This window comes from Emydura macquarii, unplaced genomic scaffold (assembly GCF_026122565.2).
Source record: "Emydura macquarii macquarii isolate MOO-44397 ecotype Brisbane River unplaced genomic scaffold, CSIRO-AGI_Emac_v2 contig_212, whole genome shotgun sequence".
NCBI classification, from domain to species: Eukaryota; Metazoa; Chordata; order Testudines; family Chelidae; genus Emydura; species Emydura macquarii.
The window spans coordinates 10636347-10650844 of record NW_027130349.1 but is presented as its reverse complement, the minus strand read 5'-3'; the positions used below and the strand labels follow the sequence as shown (position 1 = coordinate 10650844).

Genomic DNA, 14498 nt, shown 5'->3' with positions numbered 1-14498 from the left:
TCAGTAATTATTAGAGCTAGGCTTTTTTTACAGAACCTGAAATGAAGAAAATCACACCAGATTTTGGGCCTGATGGTGAAAATGGCCATTGGCCATGTGAACCCATTGTCAAGTTTCTGCTCAGTCACTTGATCCACTTCTACTAGGAAATGCATTTAAAAATTACCTTAACATTTGGAATGTACAAATGTATAGATATTAATAGAGATTACATATGAATGTACTAATTTATAGAGATTATGAAATGACGAATTAGAAATGTGCGAATTAAGAGAGATTTTGACAGCTAATCGCAAAGTAGACATTTTCTTTTTCTTTCTTTCTTGGATGCATGAAGAGTGACTATTTTAAAATGAAGGGGGTTTCTGCCCATGAAAGCTTATGCCCAAATAAATATGTCAGTCTTTAAGGTGCCACAGAACTCTCGTTGTTTTGCTGAAAACAGACTAACACGACTACCCCTCTGGAATCAGTCAGTGTTAATATTCACGAAAACTAATGAGTTAGTTTGCAAGAGCCAAACAAGACAAAAGAAGATCTCTACACAATACTGCCAATGCATATGAGACCTGAAGTGCAACGCCACTAGGATCTCAGTGCCTGGCCTGCCTGAGAAGCTATGACTTCCAAATATGGCTGACTAGGTTGAGCCAAATAATGATTCTGAGAAGTAGATGAATGGTCACTAGAAACTATTCAATTCATTTCACTTGGGATCTCACCTCACTTTGGAATGTGGCCCTTAAAAGGCAAAAAACTAATGAGTTTCAAACTCTGGTGAAATTAACCTCTCTAGGATAATTTGAAAACAAAGAAAGCAGTTGTGGATACCAAAATTAAGAGTGACCCAGGTTATTTCTGCCCGTCACTGTGGAATAAGGTAACCACATTTGCATGATAAAGAATAAGTTAATTTTCTTGGCTACCATTGTTTTTATGGAAAAGATGGCTTCCGTAGGACATAAGACACACTGTGCAAAATCCCAGTGTTCAACTGGGAATAGGGCAGATGTATATTATATAGTAACATTAATGGACTGAAAGCTGCTCAAGACAAGGATTATATCACTCTATATGTCCAACAGTTCCAAGTGCTAAGTGGTGTTAATTCTGAAAGGAGCCAGGGTAATATTAATAAACAAAACAACAATTTTGACGTTACAAGTAGTTAGTGTGATAAATCTCTTCAAAAAGGGGAAAAATAAACAAATAAAAAACAAATATTGTCAAAAGATACATTTTCATGCAATCCTGTTCTTCAGTTACTTTGGGAACTTTACCTGAATTACAGATAATATAGTAAAACACCAATCCTTACAGATAATATAGTAAAACACAAAACAAAGCCCTGCTTTTACTTTGACAAATACAGGAACAGAGAGAAACAGCATCTTTCTACTATGGTTTTTTTTAACAGTGGACTTGCGTGCATGCACTGATCATTATGTGCATAGAAGTCAGGCAGGCATAGAAGTGTGCGTGCACTTTTAAAAACGTGGGACATAATGACTCAGTGCTTAAAGCGTGGTTCTACTCTGAAGAACGACTGTAAAAATGACTCTGCTCTGTGTATATATATTCAGAGATTGATCTGCTCACTTTAATGGGCAAAACATGTTTTTCTCACTGTTTACTTCCTTTAACGCTCAAGAGACAACAAACCAACAGAGGTGTCATTTATTATGGGGGAAGAGGAGCAGTCTCCACCCCTTAGGGTGACCAGATGTCCTGATTTTATAGGGACTGTCCTGATATTTGGGACTTTTTCTTATATAGGTGCCTATTACCCATTCCCTGTCCCGATTTTTCATACTTGCTATCTGGCCACCCTACGCCACTCTGACTTTTCACAGATGAAACAGAAAAATAATCTGATTAGATGTATGATATAATCTACCCATCGTTTTCTAACACTGGAGTTACTTAAGATCTATTTTATTTTAATTGTTATGGATTCAGTTTTAATAATCATGTTAATATATGAAAGGTAACATCGGTGGGGTTGTTAGTGGCACTTGGCACTACCTGTGTAGGAGTTAAGGACTCAAAAGTCTCATTTGCCAAGGGATCCTGGGAGTAGCAGCAAAATGATCAAGCAAATTTCAAAACAAGCCAGTATAACACACAGAATTTCTGTAAGAGCACCTAGGCAACCTGTACTGAAAATTCTAATTCCAGCACAGTAAAAATTCAAGGGCAAGTTCTATAGCCTAATGAAAAAGGATTACAACATTTTTACAGCATACAGTTACTGTTCTGCTCCCTCAATGAAACTGAAATTGACTCTTCAGCTGTAAATAAGAATACTTGTTTGCCATAAAGAAATGACAATTATGAGCATCAATAAAGTTCCATCATTTCTGTATCTCAAACTTCCTCTAGCAAGCTTGTTGGCTGACTTACAGGTTGTAAAATTATGATTTGGAAATACAGTTTGCAGACAGCGGCAAGTAGCAGGAGTTGACCCCACAAACCAGCATTCAACTCTACACCCTCACAGACCTCTAAATTATGCATTGTAAGTAAAGTAGAAACAACAGGGAAGGTTGTGATAGGCAAATAAAAGACATTTCTACAAGAAAATCAAACTCACTTGATGCCAGTTAGACTGCAGAGTCTTACAGTATTTTAAAATGCGATATGTTGAACATACAGTATTTCAGAATTTTGGTAAGTTATTTGACCACAACCAGTTCTTGATCTGAGAATTGATATCTAGAATGTTTTTCAGTATGCTCTGTAAAAGGCAAAATTTGCATCCCATCTTAATAGGAAAACCTTGTAGAGACTACCCTTTCTTCTCCTCGGGTGTCTATATCTCTCCCTTTCTAATTCTATGTCTTTCCCTCTTCAACTATATCCACTCTAGCATTTTTTAAGAAGTCTATCACCATTGCACCAATACTCATATACTGCCAGCAGTGGGAATGGGGGATATTACAAATAAATGAATACATCAATAAAGGTAGCATAGATAAGCTTGTGAAGGGCCAAAGCTCAGAGTTAAATCTACAATCATTTGGATGCCTTCTTACGCATGTGCTGTTACCCACAGGTGCTGGAACTAGGGGTGCTGCAACTTCCCTTGGCTTGAAGTGGTTTCCATCATATACAGGGTTTACAGTTTGGTTCAATGGCTCTCAGCATCTCCAATATACAAACTGTTAGAGTACCACTGCTGTTACCACATTTCTGCATTTGAACTGGGTAACTATATGTGCAAACGGGGCCTCTGACCATGCAATTCAGTATTCAAATGCCTAAATGCTTATGTGCTCAGACCCTGGATCTGTGCTCACACTTGTGGAATCTGCATACAAAAATCATGCATGAAACTGCATCCTGCTCTCTGACCTCACTTTATTTAAAGCCGGATGTAGGTACATCTCTCCCCTCTTTCTTTAGGGGGTCCACAGTGCCATTTAGGCACAGCCCTAGACAGGGGCTAGAGTGGAGCTCCATCACATCCAAAGAAAGAACTAAGATGCTGTTTTTCATGAAGAGCCAAGATACCTCCTGTAATTCCCGGGTACAGAGTAGCTATGGCCTCGCTGCTGTGTGTGTGTTGCTATTTACTCCTCATTTGGTCAGCCTATTGTGCTGGCCAGTGTGTATGTAGGGAGTGTGACGCTGTCTGGATTAGGGGTGACCTTTCAGAAGATTATTTAATATCAATATTGCAAAATTACAATAATTCGTACGGGATGTGCCATGTCAAGTACCATTAGAAAGGTTTAGGTTTTGGAACCCCTTTGGCAACTAAAGCTCTGAATGGATACCCTTTTGTTTTGAATGAAATATCATGTAAATTACATACAAAAAAGCTACATTAAAAAAAAGTCAGGAAAGCTGCAAAGTCAAGTGCTCAAAAGGGAGTAAATGACAGATTCACGCTTGCTTCCCTGTAAACCTCACTCTGCCCTCGTGGGTCCATCCTGTGCAATGAAATGAGGCAGCGTCCCTTTAGAAAAAATAGTATGTGTTCATATAACTGAAGACCGAATCATAAAGCATATGCAAAAGGAGGCTGAATAAAGGTTGTACTGGTAACCTTAGTTCTGCTATTTTCTAACTTTCAAATGCTTGACTTTGCAACTTAACTAACTTTATTTTAACATGACTTTTTTGTATGGAATTCTTTAGTGTTTGGTTGTTTTTTTTTTCCTTTGAGTTGAGAAAGCTCATATTCCATGTAGTATCCCAGAAGGACAATGATTTGCTGGGGCCATATGCTGGCTCCAGAAAGCAGGGTCAGATGGTAAGAGAAGCCCGGTATGTCCTGGCTTTCTCCTTCTCTTAGTCTTTACTCTCCCCCAATATGCCACTATAGCTACTCTGACAGCTGCCAGGTATTTCTAGTGCAGTATGTGCTGATGCTTTGGTGGTGGCATGGTCCCAAAACTTTAAAATGTTCATGTTTGGGTCAGTTCATTTTATTTATGTTTATTTTTTTGCATGCTGGCAATATTTTGCTGATGACACAAGTGAGAGAAGGTCAACAGTGATATTTAACAGTTTATAACAACGCTAACCTGAATGGAATTTTATAGGACAAAGAAAAGACCCATCCTTAGCCTGACATCTTTCTCCTTGACAAATTTCAAAGGCCTTTTGTAAAGGTTGGAGGTATTAGAGCTTCTCCCCTCCCCTCCCCTCCCCCCCCCCCAAAAAAAAAAAAAAAAAAAGTCACAAGAATGGTTTATAACAGAACATGTTTGGTAACCTGAATATAGGAGTATCTACCAACTCCTTCTATAGTTAATGAATAAATAAATAAATAAATATGGTCTTTGAGGATTACTTTCTCCCTCTCACTGTGAGCTAGATCCTTATTAGATGGTGTTACTCCATCCAAGTTAATGGAGCCATACCAATGTACACCTGCTGAAAATCTGATCCTGCATTTTTGTGTCTTTGGTTTTCCTGATACACTTAGCACAAGCTCAGTTTGGGGACATACTAAGATGAAAGCACAACTGTTGTGTAGAAGAGAGTTTGAACGTATGTTTAATAGCATATACTTATTGAAATATACATACTAGTGGGTACGGTTTTTAAATATTACACATCTTTTTATAATGTACTTGCGTTAACACATCTATTTTATTTATTTTGCAGAAAGAGACCTACATATAATAAACATATTCAGACAATTTCCACTGGACCAGAAGCCTTTAGAGACTCAATGGAAAAAAAGTCTTGTAAATCATAAATATTCTAATCATCATTATAGCTAAACCAATAAATAAATAAGTGAATATATTAATTATTATTTACAGAAATATCACCTGGAAATAAATCAAGTAACAGTCATAAAACGCACAAATACCAAACAGAAGACAGAACAACCAACCTGTACAATATTTTGCTGTATTAAATCTGTTAAAATACATTTTATAATGTCAAAGTGTAAGATTCTTTTAAAACTGACAAACAGCTCGGTCTCCATGATTAACATAAACTTTACAGTGGCAAATAGAGACTCAAACATTTCTATAAAGTCTGCTTTTTGAAGCGCTCTCTAATTGCTGACCAACAAGCATTTGTTTTTGTATGTTGTGGTCATGGGTGAGGGTAACAAACAAAGTAAAAAAAAAATAAGATTTTTATATTTCATTAAAGAAAAATATTTAATCATGGAAAAGAAGCCAAAGCTCTTAGTTATCTCAAGTATTAGCATCACTGACTTGAATACCAGATTCTGTACTTTCCCTAACCACCTAAGGAATTAAATAATTGTATGTGACGCAGCTGATGTGTTGATCAATAAAATGACAACAATAATTTACACTGAAAGTTTAGTACAATCCCAAGAGTCTGCATTAACGAAGCAGGGTGGTTATAACAGAATCAATAGACAACAATCTTACTTAGTGAGCGTACAAGAAATATAGCTGCATTTTCAACACCCAATGAATATAAATTAAGAAAATAAAATCCATTCCCAGAATGTGTTCCAGAAACTATGCAAAGACAATATGTCTGAGTGTAACGTACAGTAAAATTTTAAACAATATTAAAGAAATTCTCACTTTAAATTTTATTCTCTTTCACTCATTATTTACACTACTAGTTTGGCATCTGCAACTATTTTATTTTAAGTGTTGTTGCGAAAGATTTGTAAATTTGCTGCCACATGTTCATCTGCTTCTGTCAGCTCCATAATTTGACGTTACTCTAAATCCCTCTTTCTATTTTCCTAATCACTGATCCCCTTACCTGGAATTTTAAAAGCTCCCAACTAGAGTCTTTGTATTATGGTTTAGATTTTCAACCTATCAATACTGCCAGGAATCAACTGTGTTTAATTCAGTAGGCTAGATAAAAGCAACTGAACCTGTTCTTTAGTTACGGTCTAACAAGCTTGTGTTTATGTTGTAACATAACTATTTTGTGCCATTTTAATCCACATGTTTATATTCAGGACTGTATAGCGGCACTGAGAAATAAGATAAGATGAACTGAAAGTTATTTAATACAAGGTTACAATAGTTTGAAACTGGAAACCTAGACTAAAGAAGGAAATTTTATGTATTTCCAGTTCTAGTATAATCTGTAAAACAGGCCAGTTCAGATAAAATATGATTTTATTGCTTTCATTTTTTTCTCAACTATTTCATATGTTCCCAAGAGAAAATGTCTCATTCAAAAAAGATCTAAATATAGGGGTGCACCTGCCTTCTTTTGGACTCAGCCATTCAAAAATAGATATGTTATATTACAGAAAACAGAAAATAATCTAATTGAAGGTAGGCTACCTTTCTGTAATACTACATTAAATAATAATGTGCAGTGGATTAGTTCAATTTACTCATATCTGGAAAGATCAGAACCAATACTTCTGAAACTGACAAAAATTATCAAAAACTACAACAAAGTGCAAACAACACACTTTGATAGTTCTTAATTATGGATGTAAACGCTTTCTTGTAGTAACAATAGGATTTACTGTTTTAGAATCTACCTGATAATTCAAAAGTAAAGAGCCTGAATCTTTCAAAAACCTGTATTTCTGTAGTCTGTAATTACAAGTATTTAGACTGCTAAACTCCTGACTGGTTTACATTCAAAGTAATCGGGGTCATTCTTCTATTCCCTTCTGTAAAGAATGGTATTCTTTTAAACTAGACATTGTAAGATTTACACACAATCATATATCTGCTTGTGGAATACAAATCATTACAAAGTGGGAAGTTATATCCATGTAAATGGGTAGCAGAAAAAGCTAAACAGGTTGAGCTATTGATTTTTCAGTGTTCTTTCCTCTTCCTGCCAAACTGGTCTAACAGTTAAATGTTATTAATTTTACAATCCATTTTCTGTATTAGTTAACATTATAAGTCTTAAATAGATGTAAGTAAACCTTAAGGTAAACAGAAAGAGCAGATATTAAAAACATAGTAGGTCAGGATATGTCCTTGAACTCTTAACATTGTAGTAAGCAATTACCTTAAAGAAGTAAAGAAGCCACCTACACAAAAAGCACTGTGGCTTTGTTCCTTATCTTCAAAGAACAAGCCACTTGCATCTGGATCAAATCCTCTAAATAATACTCAAACACTCAACATCAAAGCACTTCATTTTCTTCAGTTATTTAATTTAATTAGCACTAATACAGACATGGATTTAGACACTGGTTTCTATGTAGAAAATCCCCAGAACACACATTCAAGAAATTAATCAATTTAGTTTTAATTTTGTAAAGATTCCCCCCCCCCCCCTTATACCTGACAGGAGCGCCTCTGCTCTGTGCAGGTTTCAGCAGGATTGTCACAGTACTGTCAGTTTGATTCAAAGGTGTTTCCAATTCATACGGCGGCATAGAGGGTGCTAAGGGAAAAAAAACAAGAGGCAAAATAGACTAATTATTCCCAGGTCTGTTTTAACAGTTTATTTTAAAAATCCATTTGACACATATAAAGACCACATTAGAATACAGAACTAGAACAATATCACAAGTTAAATGCAGATAATTAAATAAATAACTTCAGAAAAACCAAACCGAAACACAGAACTAAAACAAAAACAAAACAAAAAGTGAAATCTGTGAATTCACTGAGACTAGTGAATCTGGCTACCCAACTTGATATACCATCAAAGGTCCTGACATTGAGAGAGTCCTGAGAACCCAATCTGTAAAGATCAAAACTCTTTTTTAAGGTGTCAAGTTGAGCACCAAAAAATTAAAGCGTGCAAAATCACTGATTACTTTGAAAATGTAGGCCCAACTTTCTTGCTATACTTATGGTGGGTGGACATCAGAGATACCCTCAGATCTTGTCACTATGGCCATTTCAGCCATTATTGTAGCTAGTGGTGCCATCCCACAGGGTAGACACCATTTACAACAGTGCAACAGGATTAGCATTAGCGCAGTTTATCCTGGTTTAAAACCAGAGTAAACTGTTGGTGCAAACTGTCTACATTGGTGGCTGAAATCTCAATGCAGACAAGGCCTTAGTTACATTGTTGTTGTTACTTTTTTCATTGTTAAAAACATCATTCTGTACATAGGCTGGATGGTGCTCAATTACTATTTTCTTTTATCTTCACTGTTCCATGTTTGGCCCTAGGTCTTATTTACTGCACACTATTCATTGCTTCATAGGTTAAAAGGCCAGAGGGACCACTGAGATTATCTAGTCTGACCTTCTGCATAGCACAGGACTTCTCTGAATTAATTTCTGACTGAACAACAGCATATCTTTAAAAAAATAAATCTAATCTTAATGTAAAAGTTTCCAGGGAATCCATCACAACCACTGGTAAATTGTTCCAATTCCTAATTACCCAATTGAAAATGTGCACCTTGTTTCAGTTATGAATTTGTCTAGCTCCAGTTTCCAGCCTTAGATCTTGTTATACCTTTATGTGCTAGACTGAAGAACTTTCCATATTCAAATTTCTGTTCCCCATGTAGGAACTTATAGGCTGTGATCAAGTCACCCCTTAACCGCCCCTTTGCTAAACTGAACATACGGAGCTCACTCTAAGACATATCTTCCAATCCTTTAATCATTCTCATGGCCCTGCTTGGAACACACTCCCATTTATCAATATTCTTGTTGAATTGTGGACACCAGAACTGAACACAGCATTCCAGAAGCATTGCACCATTGCCAAACACTAGGGAAGAGGCAGAACAGGAGGCAGTTTCTGGTTTTCCCAAATTAGAAATTGGCCACCCTTACTCACCCCTCCTGGTTCCAGCTCCAGCACTGGCCTTGGTCCCCATCTCCCAACCCTGCTTCTGGCCATCGCCTAACTCCTGATCCTGACTGAGGCCCTGCTTTCAGCTCTGGCCCCGGCCTGGCTGTCCCCCCACTCCCGGCCCCACTTCTGGCCCGGGGCAGGGACCAGGTAAGAAGTTGGCAGGGCCAAAAAAGTTGTGGGACCACTGCTCTATGCGTACTAGGACTAGAGGGGGATGGGACACTTTGCCAGTGGGTTTCACAGATATTTGCTGACAGCAGAGAAATGGTGATACTAGGTGTATGTCTTCACTGATGGCAACAAATTCGCTACCGTCAGATCAATTCTTCGGGATCAACTGAGCTGAAGAGGAGACCCACTCAATCAATCTGAATGTCGATTTATTAAATCCACCCCCAGAAAAAGAGTAATGCTGCATTGATGGGAGGGCATTTCCCATCGGCGCAGTGAAGTGAAGGCACCGTGGGTAAGTAGAAGTTAGGAAATTGACGGGAGATACGCAAGCTACATAGAGTATCTTGTGTATCTCCAGTCAAATGCAGCTGAACTACCCAGTAAGTGTAGACCAGGCCTCGGGAACCTTCGGCTCCATTCCAAGCTCTGGAGGGGAGTATGCACAGACTCTTCATCTCATTTCCCATAAGCTTCACCCTTTCTGCTCCTTCCCCTCCAACCTATCTGTGTCCCAGGGGCCCCATCAGTTCCACACCCCTAGCTCTGTATCCCAGTCCCATTCTGTTTGCCTCCCCAGCCCTAGTCTCCACTCCTCAGGCTTCTCATCCCAGTCTCCTTGCCCAGTCAGTCCTAGTCTCCCCCTCCCACCTCACTGCCTGAGTTCCAGTTTCCCCCTGACTTCCAATCTGTCCTCTTCTCCCCACCCCATTCCTGTCTCTTTGCTCAGACAGGCCCCATTCTGCACCCCACCCGCCCCAACTCCTTGTCCCCAATCAGTCCCAGTTTCCCCTTCTTGACTACTTGTCAGATCTGTTTCTCCCTCCCTACTCAAAGGCTCTCAGTCTCCTTCCTGGGCTTCTAATCCAATCTGTTTTCCCTTCCCCTCTGCCCTTTGGAGTTCTTGTCCCAGTTCTCCTGCCACACCCCAGTTCCTCGTATCTTTCTTCCCCTTAGCCTCCATTCCACCCACACACAGTTTCCTAATCCGTCTCCTTGCTCAACCAGTCCGAGTCTCTCCCCTGCTTCCAGCTCCTTGTATAATCTCACTGTTCCCTTCTCAGTCCCCTACCACCAATTCTCTCACTGGTCCCAGTCCCTGCCTCCCCTCCTCACCACCATGGCTCCAAATCTCCCCAACTCCCAGTCCTAAGTTCTCTTCCTCGCTCCAGTCCCAGTTTCACCAGACTCCTTGCCCCAAACTATTCCTTTTCCTCCTCCCATTCCAGCTTTTGTCCCTCTGCATTCAAATCAGATGGTTTCCTCTTCCACGCTGTCTGGGTGCCAGCAGAGTGGTCACTAAGAGCAAAGGAGAGATAGGCTTCCTGTTCTCAGTTCTGATGGCTGACCCAATCCTAACCAGGAGCAGCTGGGTGCAGACATTACAGGGAAAGTATTTCTGAGCCCCCATAGCTCTGGGCTGGAGCATGCTCAGACACTGTTTGGGAATGGCCCACACAGAGTCTGGTCAGCGCTGGGAACTATGACAGACTCAGGTATGCTCAATGAGGACAGAATCTTCAGAGATTTTTAGTTGTTAAATTCTAGCAAGTGTCTATGGAGCATGTATGAGCTGTGATTTTTCAAAGGCTGATAATTTGGGCCACATGTGGATGGATTTTCACAGAGATTGGAAAAGGCACATTTCTGACACAAAGGCCACCTGTCCTGCCAAATTTCAATTTCCAAAGGACAGAGGTGTTAGAGCACTTAAAAGAAACGGTTAACTTGAGCAAAACAATGTATTATTTCCCAGCTTTGTTCCTGGAAACAGTTGAACCATGTTGGCTGAAATAAAAAAAAACAAACAAAAAACCACCAAACCAGCCTGAGTCGGACAGCATGGAAAATTTCAGCCTGATCAGTTGAAGTTTGGTAAACCCATAAGCAATTGAAAACAAGATCTTATAATGGAAAGTGTCAGACAACTTTAGTAGGTGGTTCCATCATTAACAAACAGTCAATTCCGGGATGAAACATGGCAAATGTTTAACAGTGGATCACAACACTATTAGGGTAGAAATTTAAGTCTATCTTATTTTACGGAAAACACAGTGTAAATTGAGAGAGATTGAAATGTAATTACACAAACTGGAAATTGGCCAGAATGCAGGGTGATCATCCCATCAATTGTAGAAAGTCCTAGGAGATCTTAGCACCTTGGTTTTACATCTCACCAGAGAAAGGTATTGACAGCATGAAGTGTCCTTGGCGTAGGATTGACTGAGAGGGATGAGTGTCACCTACTGAATCATCTCCACCACTTCCCACAGCACTTCAGGCTGCAATTTTTAAAAGAGGCTAAAGGCAATAGATACTTAACTCCTATTTAAAATTCAATGGGGGTTGGATATCTAAGTCCCTTAGGTTCCTTTGAAAATTCCACCAAAAAACAGGGGGTCTAACCCTGTCTAGGCTGGGGGGAAATGATCTGATTTGCTCACAGAAACAGCTGGTGCAGCTGCATGTGGCATATCTTACCTCAATGCATGTGTGTAATTCCAATTCATATTAAAAAATGGTTACTAGTCTTCCATAACTATTGTTCTTCAAGATGGTTTTCTCATGTCCATTCCAAGTAGGTGACAGTCGTCAGAAGGTTTTTCCCCAGTGGTATCTGTAGGGTCAACTCTGGAGCCTCTAGAGGTGCACCTTTATGGTGCCATATTTAGGGCCCTGCCAACCTCCTACCTCTTCAGTTCCTTCTTGCCGGCTGGCTCTGACACAGGGGTAGGTGGGTGGGTCTTCAAATGGAATGGACATGAGCAACACATCTCAAAGAACAACAGTTATGGAAGGTTATTAACCATTTTTTCTTCTTCGAGTGCTTGCTCATGTCAATTCCAAATAGGTGACTCTCAAGCAGTTCCCTAGGAGGAGGGTTTGGAGTTCAATGATCTGCAGATTGTATTACTCTTCTACCAAATGTAGCATCATCTCTGGCTTGCTGTGTAATAGCATAGTGTGCCGCAAAGGTGTGAACAGATGACCACATCGCGGCTCTACAAATATCTTGGATCAGAATCTGAGTGAGGAACGCTGCTAAGGATGCCTGTGCCCTTGTGGAGTGAGCTGTCAGTGCTGGGGCTGGTATTTTCGCAAGTCATAAAACGTCCTGATACACGACATGATCCATGAAGAGATTCTTTGTGATGATACCAGAAGGCCTTTCATCCTATCTGCCATTGCTATGTAGAGCTGCATTGTTTTTCTAAAGAGTTTAGTCCTCTCGATATATCAAAAGCCAAGATCCGTCTAACATCCACAGAATGCAGCCTCTGCTCTTAGCTGTTGGTGTGTGGCTTTGGTAGAAAATTGGAAGGAATACGTCCTGGTTTGAGTGGAATTGTGACACCACCTTTGGAAGGAAAGTTGAGTGAGGGTGCAGCTGAACCTTGTCTTTGAAGAAAACCATATAAGGAGGCTCAGACATAAGGACCCTGAGTTCCAAAACTTTCCTGGCCAAAGTCATGGCCACAAGAAAGGCTACTTCCAGGACACAGAGTGAAGTGAGCATGCTGCTAGAGGTTGAAACAGAGGACCCATCAGTCCTGACAGTACAAGGCTGAGATCCCAGTGGGGAATCAACTGACACGTTTGGGGATATAACCTCTAAGGAAATGCCCCACCACAGGGTTGCTGAAGACTGAGCAGCTTGCAACACAGGGATGAAACTAAGATTGCAGCCAGGTGGTCCTTGATTTACAACACTGACAGCCCCTGCTGTCTGAGATGTAACAGGTAATCCAAGATGAAGGATATTGATGACAGCATGGGCGGACTCCCCTTCTCCATTGACCAAATGGAAAACCTCTTCCACTTAGCTAGGTAAGTGGGCCTGCTGGAAGGAGGAGGAGGACCTCTCTGACTGCTTCTGAGCACTCTAGTACCAGAGGGGTCAGCCATGAAGCTTCCATGCCATCAGGTGGAGGGATTCTAGATTGGGGTGACGAAGGCGGCTGTGGTCCTGAGTGATCAAGTCCGTAACCAGCAGCACACTGATAAGAATTTCCACTGAGAGATTGAGGAGAATGGTGTACCAGTGTTGGTACGGCTATGCTGGGGCTACCAGAATTATGGAGGATCTTTCCTTCCTGATCTTCAGCAGGACCTTGTGAATGAGCGGGGCTGGCGGAATCGCATAGAACAGATGGCCTGTCCAGGGGAGGAGGAATGCATCTGCAATTGATCCCGGGCTATGATTCCAGAAGAAGCAGAACTGCATGCACTTCCTCTTGCGTCTCATCGCAAACAAGTCTATGTGGGGAACTCTCCACCACTGGAAGATATCATTTACCACAACCAGGTGGAGACACCACTCATGGTTGGCGAAAGACCTGCTGAGGTGGTCTGCCAATTCATTCTGTGACCCGGGCAGGTGGGATGTATCGAGGTGAATCGAGTGGGCTATGCAGAAGTCCCACAGTTTGAGGGTTTCCTGGCACAGGAGAGAGGAGCATGCTCCATCCTGTCTGTTTATATAGAACATCGCTGTTGTATTGTCCATCATGACAAATACACGTTTGTCTTCCAGGTGGGTTTGGAAGGTCTGACATTCCAAGAGTACTGCCCTCAGTTCTCTCACATTGATTTGGGACCAGAGACCTTGGGTAATGAGTCCTCCTAGATGAGCTTCCCAGCCCATCGCTGAGGCATTGATGACCAGTGACAGAGGTGTGGAGAAGGGGATTCCTGCAAAACCAACTGCAGATTGAGCCCCCAATGGAGGATTTTAACAGGGAGGGGAACAGCAAGATCACCCAGTAGATGTGGTCTTCGGATACACTGAGGCTAGCCAAGCATAGAGTGGTCTGAGAGGTAGCCTGGCACACTGAACGACATATGTGCATGCTGCTAAGTGCCCCATCAGTTTCAGGCCGTGGTGATGGGGTACCGATTCAACACTTCTATGATGGAGCACATAGTTCAGAATCCAGATTCCTGAAGGAAAGCCCTGGCTTGTTTTGAATCTAGCACTGGCTCTTATGAACTCTATCCTTTGAGCGGGAGTCAAGGTTGAATTCTGCACATCGACCAGGAGACCCAACTTGGCGAAGGTTGACCGTATCAATTTTACGTCTGCTTCCACTTGCACTTTCCGCTTTCTCAGGAAC

General features: G+C 40.7%; 1 protein-coding gene across 4 annotated transcripts in view; it reads right to left on the bottom strand.

Annotated features, from left to right (window-relative positions):
• The window catches only part of PTPRM (protein tyrosine phosphatase receptor type M), a 655839-nt gene that overhangs the window by 258218 nt on the left and 383123 nt on the right, over positions 1 to 14498 (bottom strand). For all 4 annotated transcript variants that reach the window (XM_067547610.1, XM_067547612.1, XM_067547618.1 and 1 more), the window contains exon 11: positions 7728 to 7830. In XM_067547610.1, coding sequence (XP_067403711.1) covers positions 7728 to 7830 — 103 coding nt within the window. The remainder of the gene's footprint in view (positions 1 to 7727; positions 7831 to 14498) is intronic.